General features: G+C 36.7%; 2 protein-coding genes across 10 annotated transcripts in view; one reads left to right on the forward strand and one right to left on the reverse strand.

The window, feature by feature from the left end:
- The window catches only part of NSD3 (nuclear receptor binding SET domain protein 3), a 171,317-nt gene extending 153,218 nt beyond the window's left edge, over positions 1-18,099 (forward strand). For 5 of the 8 annotated variants that reach the window (XM_077144165.1, XM_077144170.1, XM_077144169.1 and 2 more), the window contains 5 exons: positions 1,995-2,111; positions 3,538-3,679; positions 10,368-10,474; positions 11,036-11,240; positions 11,648-18,099. In XM_077144165.1, coding sequence (XP_077000280.1) covers positions 1,995-2,111; positions 3,538-3,679; positions 10,368-10,474; positions 11,036-11,240; positions 11,648-11,889 — 813 coding nt within the window. In that variant the 3' untranslated portion in view covers positions 11,890-18,099. The other 3 variants (XM_077144164.1, XM_077144167.1, XM_077144172.1) reach the window with 3 other exon arrangements.
- The window catches only part of DDHD2 (DDHD domain containing 2), an 89,367-nt gene that overhangs the window by 3,231 nt on the left and 67,971 nt on the right, over positions 1-18,165 (reverse strand). The gene's annotated exons all lie outside the window — the stretch shown is intronic.

An 18,165-nucleotide genomic window follows, 5' to 3' on the forward strand; every position in this document is an offset into this window, starting at 1 on the left:
GAAATGAGTGAGAGGGGTTGCAATGGGATGGAAAGTTTTTAGAGGATTTTAGTAGGGAATGGCTTGATCTGACTTGTTGTGTTAGTTTTTTTCTTGCGGCATAACAATATCACAAATTTCATACCTAAAACATCACACATTTAATCACTTCACAGTCTTTTTAGGTCAGGAGTCCAGGCGAGGCTTAGCTGGGTCCTCCGCTTAAGGTAACACAGTATTGCCGTTGAGGCTTGATCAGGGAAGAATATGTTTACCTGCTTGCATGGTAGTGGCAGAATTCTATTTTTTGCAGCTGTAGGTCTAAGAATCTCAGGGGTTTTTGTTTTTGTTTTTGTTTGCTGGCTGTTAGCCAGAAGCTGCTTGTGGTTTCTGGAGGCTACTCAACCACAGCCTCTGGAAATATGAGACAGTGCTTTAGATGGCTGATATTTATTATCAGTAGTTCTGTGATAATAAGAAAGATGAGAAGGATTAGTGAACATTTCTATGAGGTGGGAGGGAAGAAGGAGATCTGGTAAACATAAGCTGATATATTTTTGTTTCCTAAGACATTTCTTTTCTCAAAAATAAATTGATAAGCCTGATAAGCTCTTAAACACTGTTGTCCTAGACTGAATCAGCAATGTTTTGTGATATGAAAGGGTTAATGATGGTGTAATTATAAAAGCAAAATGTTGAATGTACATTATTTACCCTTATTAAAAACAGCTCATCACTGCACACCTGTTCAAACCACTAAAATGAAAAATTATGATACCAAATGCAGGCAAGGATGTAGAGAAACTTGTATTTCACATCACGCTGGTAGAAATGTAAAATGGCACAGCTATTCTGGAAAATAGTTTGCAGTTTTTCTTTAGAAACTAAACATATACTCATCATATGACCAAGCAATTACATTTCTGGCATTTATCTGAGAGAAATGAATATGTCCACACAAAAACTTTTACTCAGATTTTCATGGCAAGTTTATTTGTATTAGCCAAAATCTGGAAACAATCCAGATAGTCTTCAGTAGGTGAATGGTCCACATTGAAATACTGTTGAGCAAAAAAAAAAAAAAAAAAAAAAAAAAAGACTATTAATACACAAAGCAACTTGGATGGATCTTGAGGGGATTATGCCAAGTTAATAGCAACAAAAAAGTCAATCTCCAGAGAATGCATACTGTATGATTCCATTCATACAATGGAATTTCCATTTTTGAAGTGAGAAAATGACAGAGATGGAGAACATATTAGCAGTTGCCAGGAATTAAGGATGAGATGGATCCCTGGGGAGGAGTATGGGTGTGACAGCACAAGGGGTCTCCATTGTAATGGGGCAGTTTTGTATCTTGATTGTGGTGGTGGTTACACGAATCTACATGTGATACAATTGCATGGAACAACATTCAGACACACCCATATACATACACACAATCACACAAATGATGTGGGTGAAGTTGGTGAAATCTGAATAGACTGTGGATTGTTTTAATATGGCACCGTAGTTAGGTAAGATATTACCATTGGGGGAAAGGGAGTAAATGGGTGCACAGAACTTCTCTGTACTGTTTTGAAACTTATGAATCACTGTAATTATTTCAAAATAAAAAGTTAAGCAGCTCACTTGTTTCAGATTCAGATTTTTTCTAGGTCTTAACTCCTAATTCCCTATAGCCACAAACTAGTAAAAGTCTGTTAGAATATGACTTCAGGAGCTGGAGTTACCTTATCCCAGATCCCAATGATAAGCCATAAAGTTGTCACTTGGATATATCTCACTATAAAAATATTATTGCCAGCGAGGAAAGACAAGCAGATTACTACTTTTTGATGCAGCTGTACAGGAAAAATAGGGCCACCCAAATGTCCATGTCAAAAACCATATGTTTCTAAGGTTGAAGCTTCATATTCAGATGGCTTCTTGATTAATGCTTTTGGCTTTTACATGTGTTACAGAATGCTCTCCACATTTATTTTTGCATTTATATGTTGTATGCTTCTCTGCAGGGTGAATTTGTAAATGAATATGTTGGTGAATTAATTGATGAAGAGGAATGCCGACTGCGAATCAAGCGAGCCCATGAGAACAGTGTAACTAATTTTTATATGTTAACTGTTACCAAGGTAAAATTGCTTTTTTTTTTGTAAGGCAAAAGGGACTTTTTAGAAAATATTTGTTTCATGATCTTAGGTTGAACTTAGTTTTTCCATTTTACCAAGCACATTAAAATGTTTATAGTAGCTATCATGCTACCTATTGGAAGGTGCTAGTTATAGCAGAGTACAAAGTTAATGACTGTTGAAGCTTTACAAGTCATGCAAGATGGCATTGTGTAGTGAAGACAACCAGAAATAGGATCAAAATATCGATGGTTAAGTTCCAGCTCTCTTATTCACCAAAAGCCCTGCGCTTCCATGTCTTTACCACTAAAGGAGAGAATCAGCTCTGTGACTCTTAAGTTATAAACCACCACTAAAGTTCTTTTTAGCAATAATTCTAAATTACTCTGTATATTTAAATTTTTTAATGAGTTATGAAAATGAGTACCGATATAAGAAAAATGATAGTAAAATATAACGAAACTGCAAGTTTCGTGATGTAAATTGTAAGATCTATTTGACGTACATTATATCCATTGTCTCATTTAATTTCAACAGTTCTCTGATTTTACAGAGGAAAAGAAACTGGGGTCCAGCAATGATAAGTGATTAGTTGATATCCTATTATCAATTAATTTTATGCCCTTGTTTCCTGTATTTCATGCTCTCTCTAAAACTATCGGAATATCTTTAAAAGAAGTAGAGATATTTAAAAGAAGTACTATTTCGATGATATTTCATTATGTGAAAACTCAACAACTTTTGAGTTCATAAATATAAAGACGTCATTTATGGTTGCTGGAGTCTGGCTCCTTAAGTCTTGTCCTGACTGCCCATGGGCCCTTGAACCAACTTGACAGCACTCTGGAATCTCCATCCTCTGGAGTTATCCAGAGTATCAGAGTCTGAATTTAGGGGCCCTAAAGGCTCAGCTTTTTCCGTATTTTGATCATTAGTATAAGTAAAAACAGAGCAAATAGATTACTACTGGAAAGTTTATCACATACCATATGGGCTTTCGTCAGTCAGTTCTCCAAGTCTTCACTTAAGGAAGAAGTTTTTCATTTTTTCTTCCTGCTTGATAGTCTAACCTCTCATTTCTCTACCCTGTACTAGTCAGCCCTCCTCCCTTTCTTGTTCAAAGCAGGGGAGGAGGGCTGATGATAAAACACTTTAGTTCCCATCACTAGTAGCTATCTGAATAAATTTTGAAAAAAAAAAAAGCTGAATTCCACTTTCTCAATTGTCTTGACTAGGAGGTCATCAAACAAAGTTGAGAACTTAGGAAACTGCATAGCGTGTTGAGTTGTCAGTTGCCAGGCATCAGCTGGTAGCAAAATGCTGCTGACCTACAGCCCTTTACTGAGTTTACTTAGAAGCCTATGTTTCTAAGATAGGTTTGTACTTAGCTTTATGTTAAAGTCACCTTTCTTTTCTTTTCTTCCTGAAGGACCGTATAATTGATGCCGGCCCCAAAGGAAATTATTCCCGCTTTATGAACCACAGTTGTAATCCAAACTGTGAAACACAAAAGTGGACAGTGAATGGAGATGTTCGAGTGGGACTTTTTGCTCTTTGTGATATTCCTGCAGGTAAAAATGTAAATTGCTCTCTAGCTGCCATCTGCAAAAAGAATTGTCCATTGAAGGCAGGACATTATTCTTCAAGGCTTGATACTCAGCTACTTATTCAACTCAGATAAAGAGTTATGCATAATTAACATTGAATGTTACCCACCGATAAGGTAAAAATCTACATCCTACAAAAAGGAGTTTAGCCAGAGCCTTTGTGTGAAGAGATATTACAGGTTATGTATCCGTGATCCTGTTGAATCAATTCTCTAAATCATCACTATTTCTTTAAAGTAACCAGACGTTTAAGCTTTTGTTCTTTTTTTTTCTTTAGTCAATTTATTTGGTTGGATATCAGTATTTAGAAAAACCACAACTTCATGGATGAGTTAGTTCCATGTAATTTTTTTTAAACAGTTCACATTATAATCTCACAGTATTCTTCAACAAACTCATACAGAATTTGAAAATAAAAGAGTAGAAAATTGGTTTCACAGTTTACTGATAGTTTCTCACATACTGCTCAAATTTTTAGTGATAGCAAATTAGTTATTAAGTAAGCAATCAATAGCAAAAATTACAGCATAATTCATACCCCATAAATAGTATGTGTAGAGCAGATGTAATTCAATTTGTTATATTTTAAATATCTTAAAAGATACCTAATTATTTTTCACATGGATAATATCCTTACTATGTTATATGAGCATAAATTCATGTTATTAATGAATCTAAACTGAGGCACCAATAAATTGGGTACCCAAGACACACTATTTAAAATGAGATCACAGAGCTCTCTTAAACTCTCATACATTAACACAAGTTTTATCAGAAAGAAAGAGGATGTTACCCTTTGGCTTGTTTTTTTGTTTTTTGTTTTTTTGACTTTGTGTGTGTGTGTGTATGTGTTTGTGTAAAATATAACATATATACAAAAAAGCAGTAAATTTCAAGGCATACCATGATAATTAGTTGTAAACAGATTTCAGAGTTTGGTATGGCTTATAATTCCAGAGTTTTGGGTTTTTACTTCTAGGTGCTCCAAGACACTGGGACTAAAAGAAATATCAATATAATGATTCTGCAATCATACTCATTTGTTAAATCCTGTCTTCTCTGTTATAACTCCACCTTCTCCTTTGGTCTTTCTCCCAATCTTTAGGGGCATTTCTAACTTTTTCATGCTGGAAAGGGCTGTCAGTAATATGGGATAGGGGGATGAAACTAGTTGATGTTCTGGAGAGGCTGAGCCCTCTGGGTTTCAGGACTTATCTAGCCTAGGAACCCATCTGGAGGTTATAGGTTTCTGGAAAGAATCATAGTGCATGGAACCTTTGTAGAATCTCAGATAGAGCTCTAAATGTTCTTTAGGGTTGGCAGGAATGGTTTTGGTTGGGGTTTTGTAAACTGTGATTAGCAATGTCTAGCTGAATTTTGCATAAGAGTAGCCTCCAGAGTAGCCTCTTGACTCTATTTGAACTCTCTTAGCCACAGATACCTTATTTGTTACAATTCTTTTCCCCTTTTTGGTCAAGAAGGCATTGTCATTTCCACGGTACCAGGGACAGGCTCATCTCTGGGAGTCATAGCCCACATTGCCAGGGAGACATTCACCCCTGTATGTCATGTCCGTGTAAGGGGGAGGGTAATGGTTTCACTTGCAGAATTGGGCTTAGAGAGAGAGAACCCACATCAGATCAACAAAAGAGGTCCTCTGGAAGTAACTCTTAGGCATAACTACAGGTAGGCTAAGCTCCTCTGCTACATAAATTAACTTCCCAAAATCAAGCCTCAAGATCAAGGGCTTGGCCTGTTGACTTGGGGATCCCTAATGTTTGAGACAGTATCAGGGATTTCCCAGTTTGGAAAGTTTAGTAGTTCTGTATTTTTCCCCTATCCCTCGAGGGACATTGCCATTACTTTTTTTTGTTTGTTTGGCATGGGCAGGCACCAGGAATCAAACTCAGGTCTCTGGCATGGCAGCCAAGAATTCTGCCACTGAGCCACTGTTGCACTGCCTGCTGATAGTTTTTAATTATCTGCTCAGTATACTCGGAGATATCTGGGCATTACATGAAGCTATACAGAATAAAAGCCCTCATTCCCATTCTGAGCTCTCTGTGTTTGGGTGTTTAAATGATCTATCCAGACAGGTTGAGTTACATTATGTGCTACAGAAAATTTAGGTTCTGGAAAATAAACCTCTCTTCCTTTGATCTCATAAAGTAGGTGAAGTTCTAAAATACGATGTCTTCCTTACCCCTGTGTTCTGATTTAACTTAGTCCCAAACTGATTGGCTTCATTCTTGTCTGTAATTGAAGCCTGATCTCTTTTTCAGTTTCTTTAACAGTTGTGTGTGGTAATGCCAACCGTCAGAACTGCAGAACTCCCACTCTGAGTCTTAGGTGTTGAGTAGATATCCAAAGTTCCAGGGGGGTATTGCCGGATCATGGGGCAACTTGATATTTAATTTTCTAAGGAACTGCCAGACTGCCTACCATAATGACTGCACCATTAACACATTCCCACCAGCGGTGCATAAGTGTCCCAATTTCTCCACATTCTCTCCAACATTTGTAGTTTCTTGTTTGTTTAATAGCAGCCATTCTTACAGGTATAAGGTGGTATCTTATTGTAGACTTGATCTTCATTTCCCTTAGAGCAAATGAAATAAACATCTCTTCATGTGCTTTTGAGCCATCTGTATTTGCTCTTCAGAAAAATGCCTACTTTTATCTTTAGCCCATTTTTAAATCGGGTTGTTTGTTTTTTGTTGTTGAGTGATTTCTTTATTTATACAGGATATCAAACCTTTATCCAATATATGTGATTTCCAAAGATGTTCTCCCATGGAGTTAGCTGTCCCTTCACCTTTTTTTTGTTTGTTTGTTTTTGTTTTTGCATGGGCAGGCACCCGGAATCAAACCCAGGTCTCTGGCATGGCAGGTGAGAATTCTGCCTGTTGAGCCACTGTGGCCTGCCCACTTCACCTTTTTTTATAAAGTCTTTTGAAGCACAAAAGCATTTGATTTTGAGGAGTTCCCATTTATCTATTTTGTCTTTTGTTGCTTGTGCTTTGGGTGTAAAGTTTAGGAAACTGCCTCCTATTACTAGGTCTTGAGGATGTTTTCCTACATTTTCCTCTAAGAGTTTTATGGTACTGGTTTTTAGATTTGGGTCTATAATCCACTTTGAGTTAATTTTTGTGTAAGATATAAGCTAAGGGGTCCTCTTTCATTCTTTTTGACTATTGATATCTAGTTCTCCCATGCCTATATATTGAAAAGACTATTTTGTCCTACTTCAGTGGATTTGGGGGCCTTATCAAAGATAAGTTGACTATAGATTTGGTGGTCTATTTCCACACTCTTGATTCAATTCCATTAGTAGTTACTTCTGTCTTTGTGTACCATGCTGTTTTGACCATTGTGGCTTTATAATAAGCTTGAAATCAGAAAGTGTTTATCCTCCCACTTCATTCTTCTTTTTTAGGATATTTTTAAATATTCTCAGTCTCTTTCCCTTCCCAGTGAATATAAGTAGCTTTTCCATTTCCATGTCTTAGGGTTGTTGGAATTTTGACTGGTATTGGGTTGAATCTGTAGATCAATTTGGGTAGAATTAGCATCTTAACTAAATTTAACCTTCCTATCCATGAGCAGGGAATGGCTTTCTACCTATTTAGATCTTCTTTGATTTCTTTTAGCAACGTTACGTAGTTTTCTGTGCACAGGTCCTTTACATCCCCAATTAAGTTTATCCCTCAATACTTGCGTCTTTCAGTTGCTATGTTGAATGGAATTTTTTCCTTAATTGATTCCTCAGTTAGGTCATTGCTTGTGTATAGAAACATTACTAATTTTTGCACATTAATCTTATATCCTGCCACCTTGCTGAACTTGTTTAGTAGCTCAGGAAGCTTTATCGTAGATTTCTCAGTATTTTCCAAATATAGTGTCATGCCATTGGCAAATAATGAAAGTTTTACTTCTTCCTTTCCAATCTGGATACCTTTTTATCTCTTTTTCCTGCCTGATTGCTCTAGCTAGAACTTCTAGGACAATGCTGAATAATAATGGTGACAGAGGGCATCCTTGTCTTGGTCGCAGTCTTAAGGGGAAGGCTTTCAGTCTCTCACAGTTGAATACGACACTGGCTATGGGCTTTTCATATATGCCCATTATCATATTGCAGAAGTTACTTTTGATTCCTACCTTTTGAAATATTTTCATCAGAAAAGGATGTTGAATTTTGTCAAATGCTTTTTCAGTATCAATTGAGATTATCGTGATTTTTTTCCCTTTCGATTTGTTAATATGGTATATTACATTGATTTTTTTGTGTTGAACCACCCTTGCATTCCTGGTATAAACCCCACTTGGTCATGGTGTATAATTCTTTTAATGTGTCATTGGATTCAATTTTCAAGTATTTGGCATGTAGTTTTCCTTTCTTATGCTGTCTTTACCTGGTTTTGGCATTAGAATGATGTTAGCTTTATAAAATGAGTTGGGTAATGTTCTTTTTCCTCAATTTTTTGGAAAACTTTGAGCAGAATTGATGTTAGTTCTTTTTGAAATGTTTGGTAAAATTCCCCTGTGAAGTCATCTGGCCCTGGGCTTTTCTTTGTAGGAAGTTTTTTTTTTTATATATTAGTATTGAGAAATAATCTACACACTACAGTCCAACCATATTATACAATCAGTGGCTCACAATATCATCACATAGCTGTGTATTCTTTACCATGATCATTTTTAATATTTGCATCACTCCAGAAAAAGAAATAAAAAGAAAAAAATAACTTGTATATCTCATACCACTTATCCCTCCCTCTAATTGACCTACAATATTTTCATTCTACCCAAATTTTACCCTTTTTTTTTTATTCATCTGTCCACATCGTGGATAAAAGGAGCATCAGACACAGAGTTTTCATACTCACACGGTCACATTGTAAAAGCTGTATAGTTATACAGTCTTTTTCAAGAATCAAGTCTACTAGAACACAGTTCAACAGTTTCAGGTACTACCCTTTAGCCACTCCAAGATACCATTAACTAAAATGGGATATCTATATAATGTATAAGAATAACCTCCAGAATAACCTCCCAACTCTGTTTGAAATCTCTCAGCCACTGAGACTTTATTTTGTCTCATTTCTCTTTTCCCCCTTTTGGTCAAGAAGGCTTTCTCAAATTCCCATGATGCTGAATGTAGGAAGATTTTTGATGACTGATTGGATCTCTTTACTTGTGCTTGGTTTGTTGAGATCTTCTATTTCTTCTCGAGTCAGTGTAACTTGTTCGTGTTTTTCTAGGAATTTGCCCATTTCATCTAAGTTGTCTAGTTAATTGGCGATAGTTGTTCATAATATCCTCTTATGATTTCTTTTATTTCTTCAGGGCCCATGGTATTGACCCACCCTCTCATTTCTGATTTTATTTGCATCCTCTCTCTTTTTTACTTTATCAGCCTAGCTAGGGTCTATCTATTTTATTGATTTTCTTAGAGAACCAACTTTTGGTTTTATTGATTTCTTTCTGTTTTTCTTTTGTTCTCTAATTCATTTAATTGAGCTTTAATCTTTAATCTTTAATCTCCTTTATTTGCTTTGGGGTTCTATCTCTAGTTCCTCCAACTGAGCAGTTAAGTCCTCGATTTTGCTCTTTCTTTTCTTTTCTTTTTGACATGGGCAGGCTCCAGGAACTGAACCCGGATATCAGGCATGGCAGGCAAGAATTCTGCCACTGAGCCACCGTTGCACCACCCCTCTTTCTTCTTTTTTAATAGAGGCATTTAGGGCAATAAATTTCCCTCTCAGCACTGCCTTTGCTGTATCCTGTAAGTTCTGATATGTCATGTTCTCATTTTCATTAGTCGCTATCTAGTTACTGACTTCTCTAGCAATTTCTTCTTTGACCCCCTGGTTGTTTAAGAGTGGGTTATTTAATCTCCATGTATTTGTGAAGTTCTCATTCTTTGGTGGTTATTGATTTCTAGCTTCATTCCATTGTGATCTGAAAAAGTGCTTTGAATATAAGCTTTTTTCTTTAAAAAAGCATTAAAAGTAATCAGCTTGGGTTAGCATCATCTGGACTCTTGATTTTATTTTTTATACTTCACAAAATCAATGTTTCAAATTAGACATAAAAAGCCTCTGAAGCCAGAGCTTTCATTTTTTCCTTCCTGATCCAGCATTTTAACAGCAAAACTGAGTTCCTCCTTTAAGTTTGGGGAAAATGCATGAGAAGGGAAATGCTGTAGGTAAAAAAGATTTAAATTATGTTTCTAGAATTCATTGTGCATTTTCAAACCCAACTAAAAGAAAGTTTAGTTCTTTGAATTCTTGGGTCTTTAGTGTATTTAGTAAGGTGCTAATTTGAACTCTTATCTGATGATAATGTAAAGCTTAATTACTGGAAATAGCTTTCCATTTCCATGGTCCTATTGGTCATTTGGAATCTAGTATGAATTCACTTTGGAAGAAGTGGGCTAAACTCAGACCCATTTTGTTTGAGCATAGATTGCAAATTGTTAGTCCCTCTTACATTGTTTTCTACCCTCTCTATGAGGTTCCACAGTGGGTGGATCGTAGGGAAAGGAAATCTTCATGTTGGAAGTATGTCTTTTTTTCATTAGGAATGGGTCTTTGACAGCATTTCTCTTCCCCCTGACTTGCATATGATAATTATTTCTCTTTTGTTTTAGGGATGGAATTAACATTTAATTATAACCTGGATTGTCTGGGCAATGGCAGAACAGAATGCCACTGTGGAGCAGATAACTGCAGTGGTTTTCTTGGAGTGCGACCAAAGGTCAGTTTTTCAAGGAAGTCCACAGATTAACAGGGATGAGAGTGGGGCTGTTGAAGAGGTTTGTTTATGACCACCTCAGGAAAATGCTGGCACGTGGGTATCTGGTTAGTTCTATTTACTAAAAGATTAGATCCTCCGACTTTCCAATGAAACAAACCAATAAGGTCTTTTAGGGTCTGAAAATGTAGGTTCTGAAAATTTCTGATTGGATAAGGAATTAATGAGGCTCTCTTCAAAAACGTAACCACTGAATTCTATACTTTAAAATGGTGAATTTTATGGGATGTGAATCTCAATGAAAAAAATTCACAGGTTGTCTAAACTTTAATGGATTCACCACCATTCTTGCAATTAATAAAAGTTCCACCCTATTTTAAAACCATTGAAAATGAAGCCTTATTTTTATATTTATTTTAATATTGTTAGAGGATAAATTTTCCTAATTTTCTTAAGTAATTAAAAAACAGATTAATTTAAATGAATGTGAAGTTTAGGCTTTTCTATGTAAAGCTTCTTACACTGTCTATGATCATTAAAACTGTGATCCTTTTTTTTGGCTAGTCGGTGTGTGCATCAACAACTGAAGAGAAAGCCAAAAATGCTAAGTTAAAGCAGAAGAGACGAAAAATCAAAACAGAACCAAAGCAGATACATGAAGATTACTGTTTTCAGTGTGGAGATGGGGGAGAGCTGGTCATGTGTGACAAAAAAGACTGTCCCAAAGCATACCACCTCTTATGCCTTAACCTGACTCAGCCTCCATATGGTAAGCATTCAGACCCTTTCTCTGACCTGCATCTCTGCCAACTATTTGTAACTTAGAATAGATTCCATTCTCCTCAGTAGGACCATCTTGAATAGAATGAGGAGACAAAAATTTTGCCAGTGAAAAAGTCTGTCTCTTTGCACATTTGGGATACCCTGTGGACCACCATGGATTGGTTTCCTATTTATTTTTATCATAGGCAGGTAGTTGATGCATGTGGCATTGGTTTGGGGGCAGTAGCTCATGTCCATATTTAATAGTACATCCAAACTGGCAGAAATTTGGAGTTGTGTTCAGTTGAATTCACTGTCTAATCAGAGAAGTATGTGAGAATTTGAATTTTTAATGGATAATGAAGACAGGCACTAATGTGGGCTTCCTTCCTTTTTCCTCTCACCCTATGTTAGGAAAGTGGGAATGCCCATGGCATCAGTGTGATGAGTGCAGCAGCTCAGCAGTTTCTTTCTGTGAGTTCTGTCCACATTCATTTTGTAAAGATCATGAAAAAGGAGCTCTGGTTCCCTCTGCACTGGAAGGCCGTCTCTGCTGCTCTGAGCATGACCCCATAGCTCCAGTGTCATCAGAATACTGGAGCAAGATAAAATGTAAATTGGAATCACAAGATCATGGAGAAGAAGTGAAAGAATAAACAGCAGTGGTGTCCTTTACTTCTTTTTGTTTAAATGAAAAAAAAAGGAAAAGAAAAAAGTTAATAGATAATGCAGTTGAAAAAGATACCGCTACAGAGCGTACAGCCTTTGCCATCTGAACTGCCTTATTGGAGTGAAAATGGGGAAACCAGTTGATGCAGGCAGAAGCAGTTGATGGTGTCTGGTGTTATATTTTGTTCTGTTGGTTTGGGAATTCTTCTGTGGAGAAGATCAATCAAAGACAATTCCCTTTGTCTTTTTCCCCCCTTTATTGTGCTTCAATGCCTTTGCAGCTGGAAAAAGAGATGTCTTCACTTTTAAAATAATAACAGAACAGAAAGTTTTTTTAATTAGATGAATTTAAAGTCTAAGGTGTATTTGTTGGATGTATAAAGAAAAAGTGTCATTCCCTTATTTATGTTCATTTTTAGACATTTTGATCATTGTAATTCAGATTGTCTAATCAGTGTATGTATGTGTGTTTAAGTAGGAACTGGAGAAAGCCCTCTAGAAAAGGGTGTGATGACCTTTATATACCTCTTTATTGAGCAGTAGGTAGGCAAACTTCTCTTTCCCTTCAAAATGTTTTTCATAGTCTTAGAAAAGGGCTCTATGGGAATATCAAATCTGACCTCTTGAAAACAGGATGCCTCAGTGGACTTTACCTCTGTGGTCTTGAACTAGGTGGGCTTTGTGAGATGATAATTTTACCTAGAAAGGTGTATAATGTGTTTTTGTTTGTTTGTTTTGGAGAAAAAATGGAATGGTTGTGCTCACTGGTTTTAAAATGCTTGTTATTAATGGTGGGTTTTTTTGATGAAGTGTGTTTACTTGGGTGTGAATGCCTAATTAGAATGATCACTCCTGTTATCCTGATGCACTGATAAAGGCACCTAAAGGGAGATGAAAGGCACAGACCAAAAATTGGATCATAGAAACATCGTTTTCTATCCAATTTAATTTAGACTCTGGTCTGACTTGGAGAGAATTAGGGGTATTTTCTTTTCTGTCTCTGCTTCCCTCTCCTAATTGAATATTCCTTTTATCAATCCACCATTGGATTTGCTGATGAAAACTACACAAATGAATTTGAATTGTATTTGAATAGATCTTTTTGGTCAGTTTCCTAATTTGGGAGAAGAAGGGGTAGAGGCTTCCACATTGTCTGTAAAAAATTTCTGTTCTACTTTGTAATACCCAATACTTAAACTGCCCCCACTGAGTAAGGAGAGGAGCACTTCTACAGGGTATGGAAGAGCCACAAAAACACACTTCAGCTTAGAAAGCACTTGAGGAAAGCCCCCAAGGAAACACTGTTAACAAACGTGGTTGGCTGTCATGCTTGGATCTGAGAGGGGCAAGTATACCAAGATGTCTACCCACAAAACTCACTTGTGTTTAATGCTTAGGAATATGTATATTCCAGTATTCCCTGTATGAAATAATTAGTAATGTCAGACATTGTTGTAACACTGTACTAATTAGAAGTCTAGAGTTAGCTTGAAAGAACATTAACTTTCTCTGTGAATTTTGACTGCTTACAATTGCTGGTCCCTGTTAGCATTTATTTTCCCTTAAGTATCTAGTGACATTATGAAGGTAGGGGCGATAGATGGTTCTGCCACATTCCTCCGGTTATGTTGTGTGTGTTCCTTTATTACCAATTTAGAGCACTTCTCTGGAAAGAAAAAAGTTGTTTTGTGCCTCCTTTTTTGTATATAATGTGCAATTATACAGGATTTTCTCTTGTTAAAAAAACAAAACAAACAAACAAACAAAAAAAACACTACAATTCCTTTACTTAAGCTCCTAAACTGCCATTTGCCTGATTGCAGCAGTGAACTCTGAGTTGATTTATTGGGCCTCCAATAATCTGTTGATTAGATATGGTCCCAGAAGAAAGAACAAAATGGAAAATGCTATAAATGTTACCAAATAGCATTGCTACAAGTAACATGAAAATACAGCTCACCAAAACACTAAACTTTGCTTTTGAGCAATTATATAGTTTGATGTCCTTTTACAAAATAATTTAAGAAAATCTAGGTTTTATCATACTAAAATTTTATTTTATATATGTATATGAGGAATGTTTGCTTTTTAAAACTTATTAACATGAAGGATTTCCTTTAATATTCCAAATGAAACTCTTGTTGAAACTATATCCAACATGAAATCGTATCTCCTTGCTTTATTTTGGATTTATTACTATTTAATATTTGATGAATTTTATATGGTAAGCCAGGGTATATCCTATATACTGCATATACAAGGTTTAAGTATTTTTATGCAGCTTTTTTTCTGTGTCACGTTGTGTTTTGATATATACAACAGAGCTCAACTGAGATTTTTTTTTGCCTCTTTTTTTTTTTGTATGAGTAATGGGAGAGTTCTGCCATTTCAGAAATCAGGGTAGAAAACAACATGGCTAACCATAGCACTGAAGTGTTTGTCTTTGAGTGTTCTTTAATGGTCTAAAAAGTGGTTTTAACAATGCCAGTGCCAAGGAGTTCTCCTCACGCTACCACAGCATTGCTGTTAACCTATTTTATATATTTTAAATTTGTCGATTATGGAAGTGGAAAGAGAGAAAGCTATGCTTTTGCTTTATACAGTATGCACATGTGTACATACACTGTGCTTGCTTGTGCTAACACATTAAATATTCCAAAAGACATATTGCTTACTCATAGTCTGAAGTTGGTATTTGTTAGTCTTTAAATCTATGTGTGTGTAGAGCCTACGTGGTCGGTTTTTATTCTTGTCCAAAAATGAAATGAATAACTTAAAGCAACATGGGTTAATGGTGGTGGTGGTGTTTTTTTTTGTTGTTGTTGTTTTAAATCTCACACTAAGTCTTTGGAAGAAATAGTGAACGTGAGAGTTTTGAGAATAAAAACTTCAGAAATTGGATGAGTAGCATCTAGAGATGAAATCCTGAGCCACCTTCACAGGGTGCTGGGCAGTAGAGGTAGGGGCTGGCCTCTGGCTAGTATAGGGAACAAGGAAAGCTGAGAGTAGCTGAGAAGGGGGGATGGGTTGGGTGGGTGACCCTTTACTCCTGCACAGCTAAAGCAGCTGGAGACAGTGATTCACTAGTGGGCTAGAGGTAGCTTTGAGGTAGGTTTTATAAAACAGTAGTTTATGAAACTGTTTACCTTAGCAGTAAAGTGGGTTTTGTTTTTGTTGCAACAAGTTCCCACTCTGAATTCTCAAAAGTGATCCTGCCTGAGCTATAGAATGGGCTGACTTTTTGAATCATTGAAACGTGGAGGTTTCTGTGTGTTCCAGTCAGGGGTTACTTCCAGATCCTGCCTGCCATTTCCACATATTTGGAAACATTCCTGTAAATAATGTGGAACTGATGTGTGTTGCGTGTCTAGTCATGTAAAGGACTCTCAGACAGAGTAGGCTGTTGGACAACTTTCTTTCCTGGTTTATGAAGAGTTTCCTTTCTGAGTAGTTTCTTGCATAGTAGGTATTCAAGTCAGATTTGCAGTTTGTAAAACAGAAATGACATCTGTACAGATATAATCTCTGGACTGCCCAGGATATTGTTGCTTGTCTTTCATTTCATTTTTTTTAAAACTCTTCCTTTAGCATTCACTTTAAAGTCAAGGTGCTGCCACATGCCACATCCTAACAGGAAAAGAAAACTGTTACCAAGGAGTCTTTGTCACTTGGGAAGCTGCCATTTGCCATCCTTCTACATGAGGTACAGTGTGCACTGGAAAATTGCTTACTTGCTGGGCAGTGCATACTAGACTTGATAAACTTTTTACAAGGCTGATGCATCTAGCCTACCATCCCCAGCTATCCAAGATGCTTGCAGACATGAAATGCTCAAATGGAACCATTTCCTTTGGCCTAGGGCTACCTAGAATTGGTTTCTGATGAATTATAAGTAAAACGTAGAACTCCAAGTAGGATAGATAGGAAATAGGGACAATTAGACAGTTTTTGCCACCAATTTGCAAATATTGAAAAGTTGGAAATGTGTATATACTGAGATCTTACCAACTTTTCTCTGGGATGGGGTTCAGGGAAAAAAGGGGGTTGGTTATATAGGGTAAAGGAGGGGATAAGAATGTTTACCACAGGGACGAAGTAGTCACTTTAACACTGAGATCTCTGCCTCACTGAATTCAGGTTTTTTTAAGTACTTGAAACTCTTCAGATTCTCCTTATTTTACAGTTTTGTCCTAAATTTCTAAAATAGAAAGCATTGTCTTTCTATACTGTTTTGAAAACAGCCTACTTTCTGTTAACCTCTTTAACTCGTTAAAGGCAAAATTCTCCAAATGGGAAAGATTGTTCATGTTAGATAGCTCCTCTTTAATGTGCACATTTGAGGAAGAGACTCCTGCGTGATACCAGCAGCATTTTATGAATATTTCCTATGTATGTACTTTATTTGTCACTTTGTCAATCTTATCCCCAAGCACCTCTCCCTTCCTTTTAATATATGCTTTTGTAGGAGAGAAAAAAAAAAACAAAAACAAATTGCACTTATGTAACACTCTTGAAATGCCGAGTGTAACCTGTGTGTTCCAAAAACTATTTCCGTTCTTTGGGTCAGTCCATTGCTTAAGTGGTAAGTCTGGATGCTGGTGGTACATATGTATGAAGGGGAAAGAAGAGAATTGTGTCCTTCAGTAGCCTCTAAAAATCATTAACCTGTAAGTAAAAAAGGAAAATAGAGTAATCCCAAAGTAATTTATTCAGTCCTTAATTGTTCTTAAGTGGCATCTGTGCTATCTGCTAATTGGTGAGAAAGTGCCCTCAGGCTCCAGTGCTTCCCCCCACCCCCACCCAGCAGACTGCTGAGTGTGCGAAGGGCTCTCAAGGGCCGGCAGAGAGCTTCTTCGAGGTAGTTATAAGGTATTCTTGTCAGTTTAGTGGTGGGCTGGATTATTGTCATTAATGTGACTCTATCTCATTTGTCCTGTCACATACCCTAGGTTAAAAAAGAAAATCACATTGCCGCTGATATCCAAGATGGTAAATGATGATTAAAACTGGCTAATATTGACTTTTTTATATACAAGGGTGTGTGCATATTTGGAATTAATATGCTAAATTCATTTGTACCCACATTGAGTGATATTGCACAACAAACACAGATACCTACAGATTCCGTTTTCATTTCCTTGTGATCTTTATCTATGATGATGACCTTTGTAGATTGGTTATTTCTGTACTTTGTTTATCTGTAATAAACTTTGTAGATCCTGTGAAATGTTATTTTGCCTAAATCACTTGAGATTTGAGTTTTTAATAACAAAGCATCGATATTCACTCAAGTCAATCTCTTTTGAGTTTCTGTGAGTTGGCTAGAAGCTCTTGACACTAACAGATTAGTGTTCCTTTTCCCTGGGGTGTGTTCCACTAGGGCATTACTGTATATTGACTTGATGTTGCCACATAGGCTTCAAGATATTTTGGGGATTTTGTTGATTGGTCTATGTTTTAATGCTAAGTGTGAAATGTGTAAAGCTTGGTTAACCTGTATATAGCTAGCTTATTGTTCACTAGTTATAGTGTACTTAGGATTGCTTGTAATATTTAAGCTTCTTACTGATGCGTGTGCTGATAGGAACATATAATTTTGTACATTATATTTACTGAGATGTTGGCCTTTTTTATTTTACAAATACTTTGGAATTCAAATGTGTTTTTTGCTTCAGTGAGGATTAATTTGGAAAGGTTTTTAATGACATTCCACTGATTTCAGATTTTGCTTGAGATTGACTTCAATAAATTGTCCAGTTATGTTCCAAATTAAATATGTGGACTTGTTCTTTTTATATTATTTCTTAGCATAAATCTTTGGGCAGGTAGGTGGTCATCATTAGGGGTGAAAGGTGTCTGCATGACCCCACCCTCAGCTGGAGAGGCCAAATATACATATGTGCCTTCAAAAGGTTCCTGTGCTGCTGAGAGGAAACTTGGATCTGGAAACATGGAGCTTTTTATTTTGTCTTCATCCTTGGAGCAAAGGTCCTTGCATAGTGTTCCTTGCTTTGGTATGGTAGGAGAAAAGTGGGGCATAGAATTCGCTCTCTTCCCATCACACCCAAAAGTCACCCACTGCTTGGCTAGGCGGGCTTCTCACCGCAGAATGTAGCAGAGAACAGACTGCTTGTTTCTCATTTCCTTTTGTTTTGTTCTTATTAGGGCAGTTGTAGGTTTACTTCTCATATTCCTTTTGCTAGGTGACCCCCTCAGAGCAAAACCAGTTGTCACTCGGAGTTCCTGGAAGCCACTGGATTGCT

The sequence above is a fragment of the Tamandua tetradactyla genome, chromosome 26 (genome assembly GCF_023851605.1).
Source record: "Tamandua tetradactyla isolate mTamTet1 chromosome 26, mTamTet1.pri, whole genome shotgun sequence".
NCBI lineage: Eukaryota > Metazoa > Chordata > Mammalia > Pilosa > Myrmecophagidae > Tamandua > Tamandua tetradactyla.